This window comes from Salvelinus alpinus, chromosome 35, assembly GCF_045679555.1.
Source record: "Salvelinus alpinus chromosome 35, SLU_Salpinus.1, whole genome shotgun sequence".
In the NCBI taxonomy this organism is placed as follows: Eukaryota; Metazoa; Chordata; class Actinopteri; order Salmoniformes; family Salmonidae; genus Salvelinus; species Salvelinus alpinus.
In genome coordinates, this window is record NC_092120.1 from 14,026,917 (window position 1) to 14,041,751 (window position 14,835).

A 14,835-nucleotide genomic window follows, 5' to 3' on the forward strand; every position below is an offset into this window, starting at 1 on the left:
CAGTAAAAATCTAAAATAAATGTTTACTGCATATGTCTAGACATTTAACGGGGGAGCCATTTTGGTGGTTATGAAAAGATAATGGACCCCAAATTTGTGGTAAACTGGAATGTTTTAAGATTCCTGGGCATCTTTTTAACCATTTATGACTCAATAGGCGAGGGGTGTCAGTGTGTGTACTGACTACCAACATTTTCCTCAGTAGCTCTAATTGTTAAGCCTGGGACATGCAGAGGCTGGTGAGGGCACTGGAGCCACCCATGGGCACACATGAGAAACATACCTCCGCATCATTTTTTAGGAGGCCTATAAAAGCCTCCCTGTCTCTGCTCAATTGCCACCCTGACTGATTTATGTGGCTAAATCTCCCAACGCATTACTTAATACTCTATAGGAGCTGTCAGTGGGAGACTGGCATATGTCCAGGCCAGGGCTAGGCCTACCATGATAGGACTCAGTCATATGTGAAGGGAAGAATAGAAAAACGCATATTAGGGCTGATGATCATATGCTACAGTGATGTTTCATGTTCAGCAAGAAGTAAAAAACTGTATAGTAAATGGTGGAAATTTAGATGTGACCTATCTAGAATAAACCGGTTATAACGAAACGACAAGGTCTGTGTGCCCTGTACTGCCCCATAAAATGATGCCTTTAGAATACAAACTGAAATCCCAGCCCTGGAATTTGACTAACACAATTATTCAATCGAGAAAGGTGTGTGCACCTCCTGATCCACATGTTTGAAATGGACGACACTGAAGTAAACAGAATTAGTGCCTGAACAGAGGTATGTCTGATAGCAGAAACATGGTCGAGTCTGGTCAATGTGTCGTTGTACGAGGGACAGCTCTCTCTCACTCTGTCTCCCTCCTTCGATCGGCTCTCTCTCCCTTTTTCCATGTCCAGCTTTCACAGCCAACTGACTGTTGAGGAAGACCTGTGAACTGTAAAGTGGCCTTTTCCTAGTTTAAAACCACTGGTTCAGAGTCTGATTCTTCCCTTTCCTTCCAGTTTTGTAAGGACGGCCACTGCGATCTGGCCATGCAGTCAAAAGGGCCTCCCTGTTTGGCCAATGGGTGGCACAGGGACATTCTCACTCTCCCAAATAAAAGGCAGTCTTTAGTCCGAGGCTGAACAGAGGAGGTCTTTGTCTGGCTCTCTCCGCCCTAGACACACTCGACCGCACTCAAAATGTGCTTAAGTGGAAAAGTTGCCACATACCTGTCCAATAAAGGACTTTGATTGTGGGAGAGACAGTGGAGAGCTGGTGGTCAGGCAGTTGAATGAGGAAGTGACTGACTGACAGACTGGGGGAGATTCACTAATCCACAGAACTTGTCGTCATTGAGTTGCTTCCTATTTTAAGAGTGGGGTGGGTAGTGGCACTTGCTGTACAACTTAAGGTCAAAATAAATGCGTTTGTTTGTGTGTTTGTGTCCACTCTCCTCTGTCTGTGTGTATGCTTGCCTGTTCGTTCCATACCTGCACTGGCCGGGTGGGCGGGGTGCTGATGAGTGGCGCAGGCCCCATGGCCGAGGCAGCCGTCAGGCTCCTTTCCCTCTCGTCCTGGTAGATACGGTCTCGCTCGGCCTCGGGCAGCTGCAGGAAGTTCTGCATGGCCCGCAGGTTGACCAGCAGAGACTGGCTGGCCGTCTTAGGATCCTCCTCTTTACGCAGGATCTCAGACAACAGGCCCTGGGAGGAAGAGTGGGAGAGGGAGGGAGGAAGAGAGAGAGGGAGGAAGAGAGAGAGAGAGAGAGAGAGAGAGAGAGAGAGAGAGAGAGAGAGAGAGAGAGAGAGAGAGAGAGAGAGAGAGAGAGAGAGAGAGAGAGAGAGATGCCCTATTTGTAAGCCCTGAGAAGACTCATACATTGACATCACTATAGCAACTTCATGTCCGTTGTGAACATTCTATTTCTACTAGTAAACTCTCCCAGACCCAGAGGATAATGTAACTATTACAGCACATTGACTCAGTGAGCATCAGCGTAGCAATCAGCGTATCCACTGTTCCTTTTCAATAGCTATGAATCCTGTCATTACGGGAATCACTGTACTATCAGGACTGTGTGACTGAGGCTTTTCATCCGCCGTTGTACACACACTGAGTGATCCATTTTCAGCTTCTCTTCTTCAATAGGTGTGTGATTTGGAAATAAACAAAATGATTTTGTAATAAACAACTTGACGTCAATTCTGTTGATAATTACACCAACTACCGGAGCTAGAACTAGTGGCTCCGCTGTTTAACTAATGGTATGGTAGTTTAAGAAAACACATTGTGCTTGTGACTTAGTGAAACACTAAAGAACAATGGAATAAATTAGCTTTATGACGGAGCCAAGTATGTATAACTAGATAGAGGTATCAACTCTGAACGGGGAGACCAGCTTTTATACTGACATTGAGTGCATGTCACAGGTATTCTGAAGATTGTGCGAGAATATGTGTGTGTGTGTGCGCATGTGTGTGTGCAATTGTGTTTGTGCAGGCTTGTATGTTTATTACGCCCGGCCATCAACCCTTTCCGTTAATCTCCCCAGTCAATCGGCCGCTTCTACAAAAAAGGATCGGCGAGCTCCCGTGCGTCCGCCCCGCCCCGTGTAGACACCATCACACCCGTTATTAACACAAATGGCAGAAACAGGAAGAGAAAAAAATAATGCAAAGTAAGTAATACAAGAGGAGGCTCTCAAAAGGCACATTACTAACTCTTCATACCGGAGAGATAAGGCTGAAAGGAGAGAGGCTTGCCAATTTGCACAAAAACACCACTGTCTGCTTGCTATCCACTTAACTGTTTTTGTGGAGAGAGCGTCGGTACGCACTGATTCCAATAGATTCTTATCAAGAGGTTTCGCACACAACTTCAAAGTGGCGGAGGAGTAATGAGGTTTGCTGCCACCTCCCCCAAAATATGCAGAACATCTTAAGACATTATCTCTGTCAGGGCCCTGCTGCGCTGCCTGCCTGTGAAGTGAAATCACATGTCTTAGCGGAGGGAGCGCAAGCCGTGACCGCGCCTGATGCTCTGACGTTGCGGCTTGCCAGGTGTACGGTAGCTTTTAAATTGTTGTTGTTGTGGTGCTAGGTTGTTGTAAGCGGTTATAAGATGAACTGTTTTGATGATGGGCTTCGACAAGAATGCAGAGTTTGACTTTGAGGCACTACAACTCAAAACAATTCTGTCCTTGTGACAGATGTGTCAGAGCGCTTTGTCAGAGTGCTTTGGGGAAAGGCAAGAGTTGTGTATTTTTTTAATTTTCAGTCCTGGTAGCACATAATACTATCCTGAGATGTTGCAATCTTTCCCTAAATCTCCTATTGGCATCAATGGGGGATTTATGCCAAAGTCAGTGTTAAATTCTGCCCCTCCTCACCTGGGTCCTGTTGAAAGCCACGCGGGCGAACACGGCTTGGGAGATGCCGGCCCTCTTCAGCTCGTCCCTCACCCATTGGTATATCTCCATGGACACCTCGGTGTTGCTGGCTACCTGGGGCTCCAGGGGCTTGGTCAGGGCATTTCGGTTGACCGGCGGGTGGTTGAGGTACTGCTGCGACAGCGACTGCTGTGCCAGGAGCCGGTTGACGGCATACTGCTGGTTGAGAATCTGGGCCATGACCAGCTGCTGGTTCACCAGCTGGGGGCTAATGGGGGTGGACACCAGGCCCGGGTGGTGCAGGCCGGGGGGGAGCTGAGCTGGGCGGCCGGGGGTCTGGCCCCCACCGTGGGACGGAGGGGGCAGGGGTGGCACCGGGGAGGAGGGGGGCTGCTCGGCCGTGTTGCCCGGGATGGGCTGTTGGGAGAAGGTCAGATGGTTGTGGTTGTGGTTGGGGCCCGGAGGGGAGTGATCGGACAGGCCGTCCATGTCTGCTGGAGGAGGGGAAAGAGAGGGGAAAGAGAGGGGAGGGAGGGGGAGAGGAGAGAGAGAGTCAATTTAAACACTTTGAATACTGGCTGAAGAGTACAGCAGAAAATGTCCAGACAGAATATACCAATGCACACTGTCCAACCCACTCAGATGAGTAAAACAGACTTTGAAATTGAAAACAGTGCATCAGGCTAAATCTCAAAGCAACAAAACTTTACAGCCTCTGAACAAACCTGTGTCCCTGTGATAAGACATAGCTGTTCAGACACTTGCCTGTCTAAAAATCCCCAGCCTAGATTCAGGCCCCAGATAAAGGGCCTCAGTGTGCGACCTGCAGGCTGCCCCCAGAGCCTTGGCAGCTCCCGAAATTAGTTTATAACGTCCATGGCCCAATCATGTGAGCAATAAAAACAAGTGTGTGTGTACGTATGTTTGTGTGTGTGTGTATGTCAGCACATACTGGGAGACAGATAATCCCTGAATCGCTCTTTATGTCCCTAATTCTAAAACAAGGTACGGAAGCTAGCCAATATGACATTTTTGGGGACGGCCTAAATATATCCCCAGGGAGGGGAGAGAGAAGAGAGAGAAAAGAGAGAGAGAGAGAGAGAGAGAGAGAGAGAGAGAGAGAGAGAGAGAGAGAGAGAGAGAGAGAGAGAGAGAGAGAGAGAGAGAGAGAGAGAGAGAGAGAGAGAGAAAGAGAGAGAGAGAAAAGAGAGAGAGCGAGAAGAGAGAGAGAGCGAGAAGAGAGAGACAGAGAGAAGAGAGAGAGAGAGAGAGAAGAGAGAGAGAGAGAGAAGAGAGAGAGAGAGCGAGAAGAGAGAGACAGAGAGAAGAGAGAGAGAAGCTCTACAGTATAAGGAGCATCCTAGACATGACCTCTTCCATATGGCAGCCTGTTCGGGCCTAAGAAAAAATGAATGTACTATTTATGGTGTCTCTCTCATTTTGGGAATATTTAAGTCCATAATGGCAGTTTGTGAGTATTTTGAGCTTTGTCTAAATTACAAGTCTGTGGATGAAAATAATAATTTTAAAAATCTAAGGGGATATCAAAGTGACTATGAGTGAATGTGAGGTTTCGTCAAACTGGATCTGCTAGAATCTGGTTTTCTATCTAAAGAATTCATACAGATTTAATCATTTACATTCACTGAACTTAAAATAGTATATCTTAAATAATCCATATAGTACCATGTACACCTGGATGTGTGCAACTGCCAACATGGGGCCAAAAAATCATATTGAATCATATAAATCATATTTCTGAGAGGCACCAATTGGTGTTAGGAGGAGAACATTTTCCACAAACTCAATATTTCAGCGGGATATAAAAGATTGAGTGCCTGGAAGAGCTCCAAGAATCCACACAATAATCACAAATATAGCAGCATATTTTCTTAACTGTCAGGAAACACAAAAACTGTCCAAGACTGTTCTTTTCAGTATTTGTCGAAACAAATTATTAAGAAGGGGAAAAAACGTGGTAATAATTACATCTCTCCCATAATCCTCGGCATTCCCTGGCTGTGATGATTCGCTCTTGTCTCTCTACTCTGTGCTCACACACATTGCTGGGGGGCATGCTCACAAATACACACACACACAGACTGAACGCACACAAACACAGCATTTCCATGAAAAAAAGAAAAAAAAGGGGTGGCGGCAGGCCCTGGAGAAAAAGCAGCCACAGAAGCGGGAGTCCTTGTGTGGAATCCAGCTACAAAAGAGCCCCGGATTAAACACACAATGGGAATGGGATGTGGGTTGAGAGAGGGAGGGAGGGAGGAGAGAGAAAGAGGGAGAGAGAGAGAGAGATGGGGGAGAGAGGGAGCGGGGGGGAGCGAGAGAGAGAGAGAGTGAGAGGGTGGGGGGGTGTCTAAAAACCCATGGAACTCTGTCTCCTGCTGGATAGGAGGACTGCTCTCATACTTCAACAGAGTAGAGACCACTTTGCTGGGTCCCATAGAGGCAGACTCTGACAGCAGAGACTGTCGACCAGGGCCCTTCAATGTGTTTAACCAGACGCATTTTCAATTACAGACAGTGTCTCGATGTAAGGCAATATAACTACACTGCCCATGGTGGTAGACTAAGTGTATGTTTATGAAAGTACAGTGGCACTGAAGCACAAAGGAGAGACTTACACACTCCCTTTTAACTCTATGCCATCGCTGCCACTCAACGGGCACGCATAGTAGGCATCCTTTCATGAATATTAAGGTTGAGAGTGTCGCTGTGGGTGACAAACAGTCACCTGAGGGGTGCCAGCTTTTGCAGGGACTGGGTAGGGACACAGTGCAGTGTGTGTGCCCATAGACGGTGTGTGTGTAGCCTCGTGACGTACCTAGTGTGTTGGCACGCGGGCTGTCGTGGAGGACACACGTCCCCAGGTAGCCCTCCAGCTGCGAGGGTTGGCGCATGCCTGCACAGACGTGTGGGCAAGACGGGCAAACACACACACACACACACACACACACACACACACACACACACACACACACACACACACACACACACACACACACACACACAGAGGACAAGACACACAGTGCACAGGTGAAGAGAGCGAAAGAGCGAAAGAGAGGGTTAACACCCCATACAATCTAAATGATACATGACCAGGGGAAGAAAGGGTTAATGTGGACATAAGGGATGCCACAGAGTTAATATCCACTATGCTTCACCTCATATCCCATGTACACATAAATATCACATTCTAAATACACACAGGACTGCTACTTGAGATCCTACATTCTTTATGTACTCTTCCATAAACCATAAAGAATGTTACGTAAAATGTGTGTATGTACACAAGAGGATGGGTAGGGGGCCAGTGGTGTTACGTGTCCATGATCAGAACAGTGTCCACAGGCAAAACCATGAAAACATTCTGGTCGTATATCTTGACCAGCGGAGATTCCTCAGAGGAGGAAGGGGAGGACCACCCTACTCAGTGAATTTCATAAACATTAAAATAGTGAAACATTTAAAAAGTTCTCCTTTTTAGATAAAACTATACTTAATATGTTCAGATCACCAAATAACTGATTAAAATACACTGTTTTGTAATGAAGGTCTACAGTAGCCTCAACAGCACTCTGTAGGGTAGCACCATGGTGTAGCTGGAGGACAGCAAGCTTCCACCCTCCTCTTGGTACATTGACTTAAATACAAAACTTAGGAGGCTCATGGTTCTCACCCCCTTCCATAGACTTACACAGTAATTATGACGACTTCCGGAGGATGTACCTATCAGAGCTCTTGCAGCATTAACTGACATGTTGTCCACCCAATCAAAGGATCAGAGATTGAACCTAGTACTGAAAGCATAAGCTACAGCTAGCTAGCACTGCAGTGCATAAAATGTGGTGAGTAGTTTACTCAAAGCGAGAGAAAGACAATAGTTTAACAAATTTGAACAAATTAATTTCTTACAAAATGTAAGAGAAGCAGCAGAGAGAGAGAGCTAGCTATATTTTGTTGTATTTTTTTCACTTTCACTTTAACTTACTTAGCTAGCTAATGCAGCTAGCTAATTTAGCCTACTCAAACACCTGGCTCAAACAGAGAGGTCAGCCAGTGTAACTGCTAAACTACTTGCTGTACACTGTACTGCGTGATTGTAGCAGGTTTACTAATGTGTTAATTCTAGTAGCTATGTTGACTATGATGTTAGCTAATATGGTGACAAAGATGTAGGCTGTGTGTAGCAGTTAACGGTTCTGGTATGAAGGTTTGGCTTGGAAAGTTTTTCTTGCCTGGTCACAGACAGCTGATGTGTTGTGCACTGAAGTCCACAAGCGAATGGAAAAGGTGAGAAGAGGGGAGTGCGTATATTCGAGAAGGAATTATACAACGAGCAAAGTGATGATGCTGTTTGTATGTAGCTGCTATGAAAGTGAACTGTGTGTGCGGATAATCAGGGGTGTATTCATTCCGCCGATTCTGTTGAAAAAACGTTTCTTAAACGGAAGCAAATGGAACAAAACGGCGACAAATCTACCTGAATTTGTCCAATAGAAACTCTCGTTTGGAACTGTTTGGACTAATGATAACACCCTAGATCAGATAGATGCAAGCAAGAGTGTGCAAGAAGGTATTGAATGTGTCACTGTCTTTCATCTTGATTACTAGTAGCCAAAACCTATCGATGTTACATTGAGCTGGGTAAATGGAATATGAATGACAGTCATCTAATATGCTGTAATAGAAATAAGGCCATGCTCATAAAAAATTAATCGTCCTCCTTAATCTTAAACAGCACCGACCGCCACTGATCTTGAATGTAATCAACATGAGCACTAGCTTGTATAGGAAGGTGGATTTCTACACAGTAGGTTGAAACCAATACTCTAAATGACTGTATATTAAACTCTATTAATATGACTGGTATGGTATTTCATGACCAAAACACATCAAATAGACAGTATCTGAATTATGTGACCTAATTTTCAAAAAGGGACAAGGAGGACTAACTGAGTTATCTAAAATACAAAGCCAGCGTTGTTCTACTTTGACAAGGAAAAACAGATTGATTTCAAACCAGATGATAGCCAGGAAAATCATCCCTATGTCATTTGTAGGTAACTGAAACAGTATTCGTAAACAAAGGTCGCGGACCTCAATTTAGTCTGTGATTTGACAGCTATTACTGAATACTAAACTACATCTGATAAGCAATAATAGATTACTCTGAATGGATTCAGGAAAAACGGTGAAAACATTGTGCACCTGAGCAGTGTACAGGGAAATATCTGAGAAGAGCCATCATTAGATGATGTGATTAAAATGTGTTTAATGTACCAGGAAGAGGGGGGGGGACCATGGGGCAGACATATTGGAATGGTGATTGGGGGGTCTGATAAGACAGTGTTAGTGTAACATTTTGCACTCTGTCCATTTTGCTTACCCATCATATCTTTTGTCTTCTTGAAATGTTTATACCAGCGCCCAAATTCCTGACACTTCGCCGCCGACACATTTGCATAGTAAGTGCTGTTCACAATGGAGGAGATCATACTCTGAAAGAGAGAGATTGGTAAAGAGAGAGAAAACCTTCAGGATCCGCAATGTGCACCATGAGGGCATATATTAACGCTGGTGTGACATGCACTAATACTGTGTTTTCTTGTCAAAATGAATAAAACATTTCGGTGCACAAACAACAATAATCTAGCAAAGACCATTTTTTATCAGTCATGCACAAATCTTGGTCTTGTCTTTCCAAATGTAAAACAAATCAAAATGAAATATAAGAGGTGTGTCCCTTTATAGCAAATGCCACAGAGTTTGAGAGAACCTTTCTGGGAGGAAGGTAAATAATGGGCTTCACTGAATTAGTAGCCTTGTTGATATCAGGGTGTAGTACTACGGTAAAGAGCAGTTTGCTTTCAAAAAGTAAAATAACAAACAGACTATTAAAAGTTAGCATCTGGAAATCAGGCAATGTAAACAGATGAATCTTTTCTTTTTTCTCTCGCTCTCCACAATATGTTAAAAAACATCTTCAAGAGACATAAGGCTTTATATCTGTGCCCTCTCGCCTTCTCCACAATTGACTCTACTCTTCCTTATTTATTTCTCGAACGCATTCCTCGCAAACAAGGCGCAGTTTTCTTTTCATTAAATGTTTTAACACCTTCCTGGCCTGCGGGTGAATAGCAGGAGAAATTGTTTTGATTGTTATAAATATTCAAAAGATGAAACCATCTGTTTTCAAATTACAGGTATGCCATCTTTATCATATCTTTAATATGAGCACTTGGGGACGGGAGGGAACCTTCTGGCACAACAGCACTTCAGTGAACAACACACGGCGCTGGCAGCAGAGCCGCAGCCTCATCTCCCACTCCTCCTCACCGGAGATGGAAGACGAGGGAGGGTTGAGTCTGCTGCTGTGGATCACTATGGAACTGATGTTGAACTCCTGACCTCAACATCACTACACAACCACCATACATTACAAGCCTGGTGAATTGCTGAATGATCATTGAGGATGAGTTATTGAGGATCTGACAATTGAGGATTGGTATCTTCAATAGTGTTAACAGAAAATGGCACATACAGTACAGTATATCAGCTGAACCCAGTCCATATGAATGCACTATTTTGGTGAGTATAGTGCATATTTTGGCATAATGCTATTCCTTGGGCGTAGCATGTTGCATTTACAGTATCTGGGTGAGGCAGAGCCAGCTATAGCAGGGCCCACCCAAGACACACTGCCTGTGTTCCTCCATCTTTGACACAGATGTTCTAATAAACGGTCCTCATTAATCAGGCATCTCCCTCCATACATCACGCCTCTCACTGGGGCACACACACACAGGCAGGTACACACACACGCAGGCACAGACACGGTACACACATTTGCCAAGCCGTGCAGATAACCACCGCCACCTCGCGCCCACGAAGCCTCTGCCAGCCAGCAGCCATCAACAGGTAGTGGTAGGTACCGTGGTGTGGCACCAGGATGCTGCTGTCTGCCTGCCCTGGGCCCTTTAAGTGATAGCCATCTACAGCACAGGAGCTTATCAGTGTCCCCCGGGAAGTCGCACAGGGCCATTATCTGCCCCAACTATCTACTCCACTTTCCGTCATGGGAGAGAGACGCATGAAAAAGACACGTTGGTAAAACCTGCCATGGCCTGCAAGCATATTGCACACACACACACATAAACTAACTAAGACACCGTACACACACCCTTTTCTTGTTCCCTAGCTCTGATTGTGGCTAATATCTTGCTTCCCCCCCAAACATCTAAAACTAATTACAGTCAATTCCACGCCAATTGGGTTAAGCGTCCCCACCCCTCCCCACACACACATGTACGCACTCTTGCGCACACACATGCACACATACACACCAATAGGCCCTACCGCTACCTCAGCCACTAGCAGCCTTAGAGCAGAGCCCAGGCTCACAAAGATGGCATTTCATGGCTATTTGCTGCTATGCAACAGGACAGCTGCTCTGTCAGGGCCGCCCGGTGGGGAAAGGAGGGGGTGGGGGGCAGAGTGGCGAGGGGGGCCTCTTTTGTTGCCGTAGTTTCAGAGGAGCCTGGGGGTTAAGTTCGCTCCCAGTCACTGAGCCGGCCCTCTCAGAGAGGGTGGTGATGAGGAGAAGGTGGTGGATGGGAGTCAAACTTTTTAGTGAGACCTCATCTACTTTTCCTCTACGGGGGGCATTACATTGGAACTCCATCTGAGCGCAGTCAAATTATATTCCACTGGGAACAATAACAATGGCCACAGTGGTGAATACAGTCTCTTTTCTCTCAGCCCCCCCTCCCCTCTCTTGGAGTTGGAGTCTCTTCAGGGCATTTGTAGGCCAAACACACAAAGCATGACTCCGCGCCACAAAAGAATGAACTAAATGTTTGACAAGACACAGAACAAAGGCGCCATTTTTTCAAGATGGCCCCCCCTCTTTCTTTCTCTCTTTGAGCCCTGTTCTGAGGTAGGGTTCATTCTCTCCTGCAAATTCTCTGTTTGTTAACCTTTCTCTCCCCAGGATTACCCTCCTGAATATCAAGGAGACACTAATCCTATAAAAGCTGCCAATCTTCCCTGCCTCCGAACACACCCTTTCCTCTCCCCGGGCGCTGTTGACTTCCCAGAAGCCTTAGGAGCGCTGCGGCCTCTGTGGCTTCTCACCTGCCGCCCATCACGTCCCCTTCAGGCACTATCATCAGAGACCCTGAGCCAGAGTTTAATACTGATAAGAAACAGCAGTAGCCATGCAGGTCTAATACTGGGCTGGGCTCAATGGACCAAATGAGACTTATAGAGAGACCTATGAAAAGCAACAACACACCTCTCTGTGGGTATAGCAATGCAGAACTCACAGTGTAACAGATGTCAGATATTTTTAGGTCGGCCATCTGTGAACCCCTACAATGCGAGTAAAGGGATCGCTGCTTATTGTATATCACATATGATATTTGGGATTAACAATGCACATCTCAACTACCATTTCATATTTCAGGTAGCCTGTAAAACAGACACTCTTACTTACTCAGAGCATCTTACAATGAGTAAATAACAATGGCTGAACAACGGAGTAAAATCGAGCAGCGATGCTATCCTCTGAGCCTGCGCGGTTGGACCGCACCAGAGAGTGGTTCACATATGGACCCTAAACAGGGTGATTACCGGGCTGAGGGAGGGAGCGGCGGCTCGGCTCAGCCTGAACACCGCCGGGGGACTCTTTACATCATCACCACGCTCTGCCCGGCTAAACACACACACCACGGGCCTCTAGGTGACCATACGGCAGCCTCGGTGAGGGGAGAGTCCACTGAATACCGCACTCCATAACACACACACTCCATACCGTAAGCGCTCACACACACACACTCCATACCATAAGCGCTCACACACACACACTCTATATCGTAAGCGCACACACCCAGACGGCTCCTGTGAACTTTTCTGCAGAACAGCTTCTGTTATGAGCTATGATATATGACGTAAGCTGTAATTCTATAGAGTCAAGCTACTTGAATACAGAGTGAGTGTATTACATAATGGTGAGAGAAAAAAAAAGAAAAAAAAACATACATATTTCTAGCCTGACGTATAAAGAGCAAAATCAAGATTATTCTGGGTCGGTCCATTGTTTACCCAACAATAACCCTGCATTCAATCAACAGTACTGCTTCTGCAAATGAGGGGGGAAGAGAAGAAGAAGGGGGGGACGGACGTGCATCTATATGGACGACAATGGGTATTGATTTGGATTTTCTATGGCAATTCTCCATCGTGTTCCACTCTATCAAACTCTGGGCATTTGAAAAAGGGACACTGGCAGTCTTTGGCAAATGGAATAGTGGGGGTTTGTGGACGGCTCCAGCACCTGTGATAAGGGACATTCTTTTGCCAGAGAGCTCTGGTTCATGTCTTTGAGTAACTCCTTGAGGGCATTTCTTACTGTAGAGTGGGTCCACTGCTCTGGCGGCAGGTCCTCCAGTTTAGGACAACTGTGAGACGAGATAGGAGGTAGGAAGAAGAGATAGAGGGGGAGAGAGAAAGAGAAAGGGATGAGGGTGGGGGGAGAGGACAGAGAACAGGGAGATTGAGACAGGGGAGGGGGGAATAGAGAGAAGGAGAGAAAAGAGGGCAGAGAACAGGAGAGAATAGGAGGAGAAAGAAAGAGAGAGGGAGATGAGCACAGGGCCTTGCTTTCCTGCTGCAAGCGCCCCTCTAAGACAGACAGATTTCATTTGGCGCATCAAGCAGATGCATCTGGAGATTGCTCTCTCTCCCTCCCTCCCTTCTCCCTCGCTCTCTCTCCTTCCCTCTCTCTCTCTCCTGATTGTTCTGATTAGTTAATTACTTTATACAACACATCTGCTGTATTGATGCATGAATTATACATCAGCTGCATGTGGCGACTATTATTTCATGTTACTTCTACCTTCCTGGCTCGATGTGCTCGGCGAAACAATTTAAGGTGTTACCGGCTAGATTTCTGCAGCGGGGGGAAAGGAAATAACAACATGCCACACGTAAAAACACAAATTTTTGATAAAAAGACAAAGAATGTGAAAAGTGTGTGTGTGTGTGTGTGTGTGTGTGCGCGTCTATGCGATATACAGATGAATGTACTCTATTTACAGACAAGTGGACCCCCTTTCAAACCAGATCATTTTAATGAGGGGGAATTCGAACGAGAACAAGCAGGTCTCCAGTGAGAGAGCCCCGTTCGCTTCAGATAAGGATCTCTCCATGTGATCAAGCACGAGCAGACGTCACGTGTGTGGGACATATGGCCATGTTCGCATTGCATGCATTCCTGAATTATGGCAATGACAAAAGAAACACGTGAACCGCACACTCCACAGTTTGTATGGGTGTCTATTGAGTTTATGTGTGTGTGGTGGGGGAGATGGGTTGCTATTGTCTTAAAGGTTATCAAAAGGTTGTAGGTACTTTGATATGTGTAATGCATATATAATAAACAGAAGGTAGATCGGTAGAAGTTAGAGGATTCAAAGATGGAGGGCGAACACACACACACACACACACAACACACAACACACACGGCTCTGGTTGAGGCTTTGCCAGAACACCTTAAACGGCTGTAGCAGCTAGAGAGCCTCTGGGGAAAGCAAAGGAACAGAGGGGAGGAAAAGAGAGGTGGGTGAGTGGTGGAGACAGACAGCTATCCATGCAGACACACAAGCTTGCTGGAAATAAACACAACCTTCTGTGTTCTGGCTGGTGTGTGTGCAGAGGAGGGGAGGAGAGAGAGGAGGGAGGGAGAACAACCTGTGTGTGTGTGTGTGTGTGTGTGTGTGTGTGTGTGTGTGTGTGTGTGTGTGTGTGTGTGTGTGTGTGTGTGTGTGTGTGTGTGTGTGTGTGTGTGTGTGTGTGTGTGTGTGTGAGTGCGTGCGTGCGTGTGTGTGTGAACAGCCCCCCAGAGGGTTGCATTAGCAGTGAGCTAGTGAGGGTAGGGCTGAGTGTGTGCAGCTGGCACAGGCCTCTACACCAGCAGTACCAATCTCAGTGTGTGTGTGTGTGTAGTCTGTGGCTGCTATGTGGTCTGTAAACAGTATGTGTGGGCTGTGTGGCCAGACTGGTCATTAGAAATAGACGCCGATTTTGGATGTTTGAAAACGTCCTGAGAACGTCGATATATGCCTTCCTCGGCTCTCACAAAACAAATCTAAAATAAAGATTGCCCAGCACTGGGCACGGACTGATGATGATCGGAGCTGGAGCATGCTGCTTAGACCACTGTGCTACTGCAGTTCACAAGGCTCTAGCAAGCCTTGAGACCACTGTGAATAATGATGATACCTGATGCTAATATTGTATAGTTGTTTATTATTTTGTTGTAGCCCTTTCCTGAAGTCAAATGAAATAGTGGCCTCATAAGTAGAATGTTATAAATATTTTTCATAATTTCATAATTAATATAATCTGTGTTTCTATGTCAAACGGTTTTGGTATA

The 14,835-nt window shown here is 46.0% G+C and overlaps 1 protein-coding gene across 13 annotated transcripts in view; it reads right to left on the reverse strand.

The window, feature by feature from the left end:
* LOC139564211 (DNA-binding protein SATB1-like) overlaps positions 1 to 14,835 on the reverse strand; it is a 53,130-nt gene that overhangs the window by 20,066 nt on the left and 18,229 nt on the right. For 4 of the 13 annotated variants that reach the window (XM_071383525.1, XM_071383517.1, XM_071383519.1 and 1 more), the window contains exons 5-9: positions 12,736 to 12,859; positions 8,788 to 8,899; positions 6,223 to 6,300; positions 3,384 to 3,877; positions 1,471 to 1,698 (exon numbers count right to left, since the gene is read on the reverse strand). In XM_071383525.1, coding sequence (XP_071239626.1) covers positions 1,471 to 1,698; positions 3,384 to 3,877; positions 6,223 to 6,300; positions 8,788 to 8,899; positions 12,736 to 12,859 — 1,036 coding nt within the window. The remainder of the gene's footprint in view (positions 1 to 1,470; positions 1,699 to 3,383; positions 3,878 to 6,222; positions 6,301 to 8,787; positions 8,900 to 12,735; positions 12,860 to 14,835) is intronic. The other 9 variants (XM_071383523.1, XM_071383522.1, XM_071383530.1 and 6 more) reach the window with 7 other exon arrangements.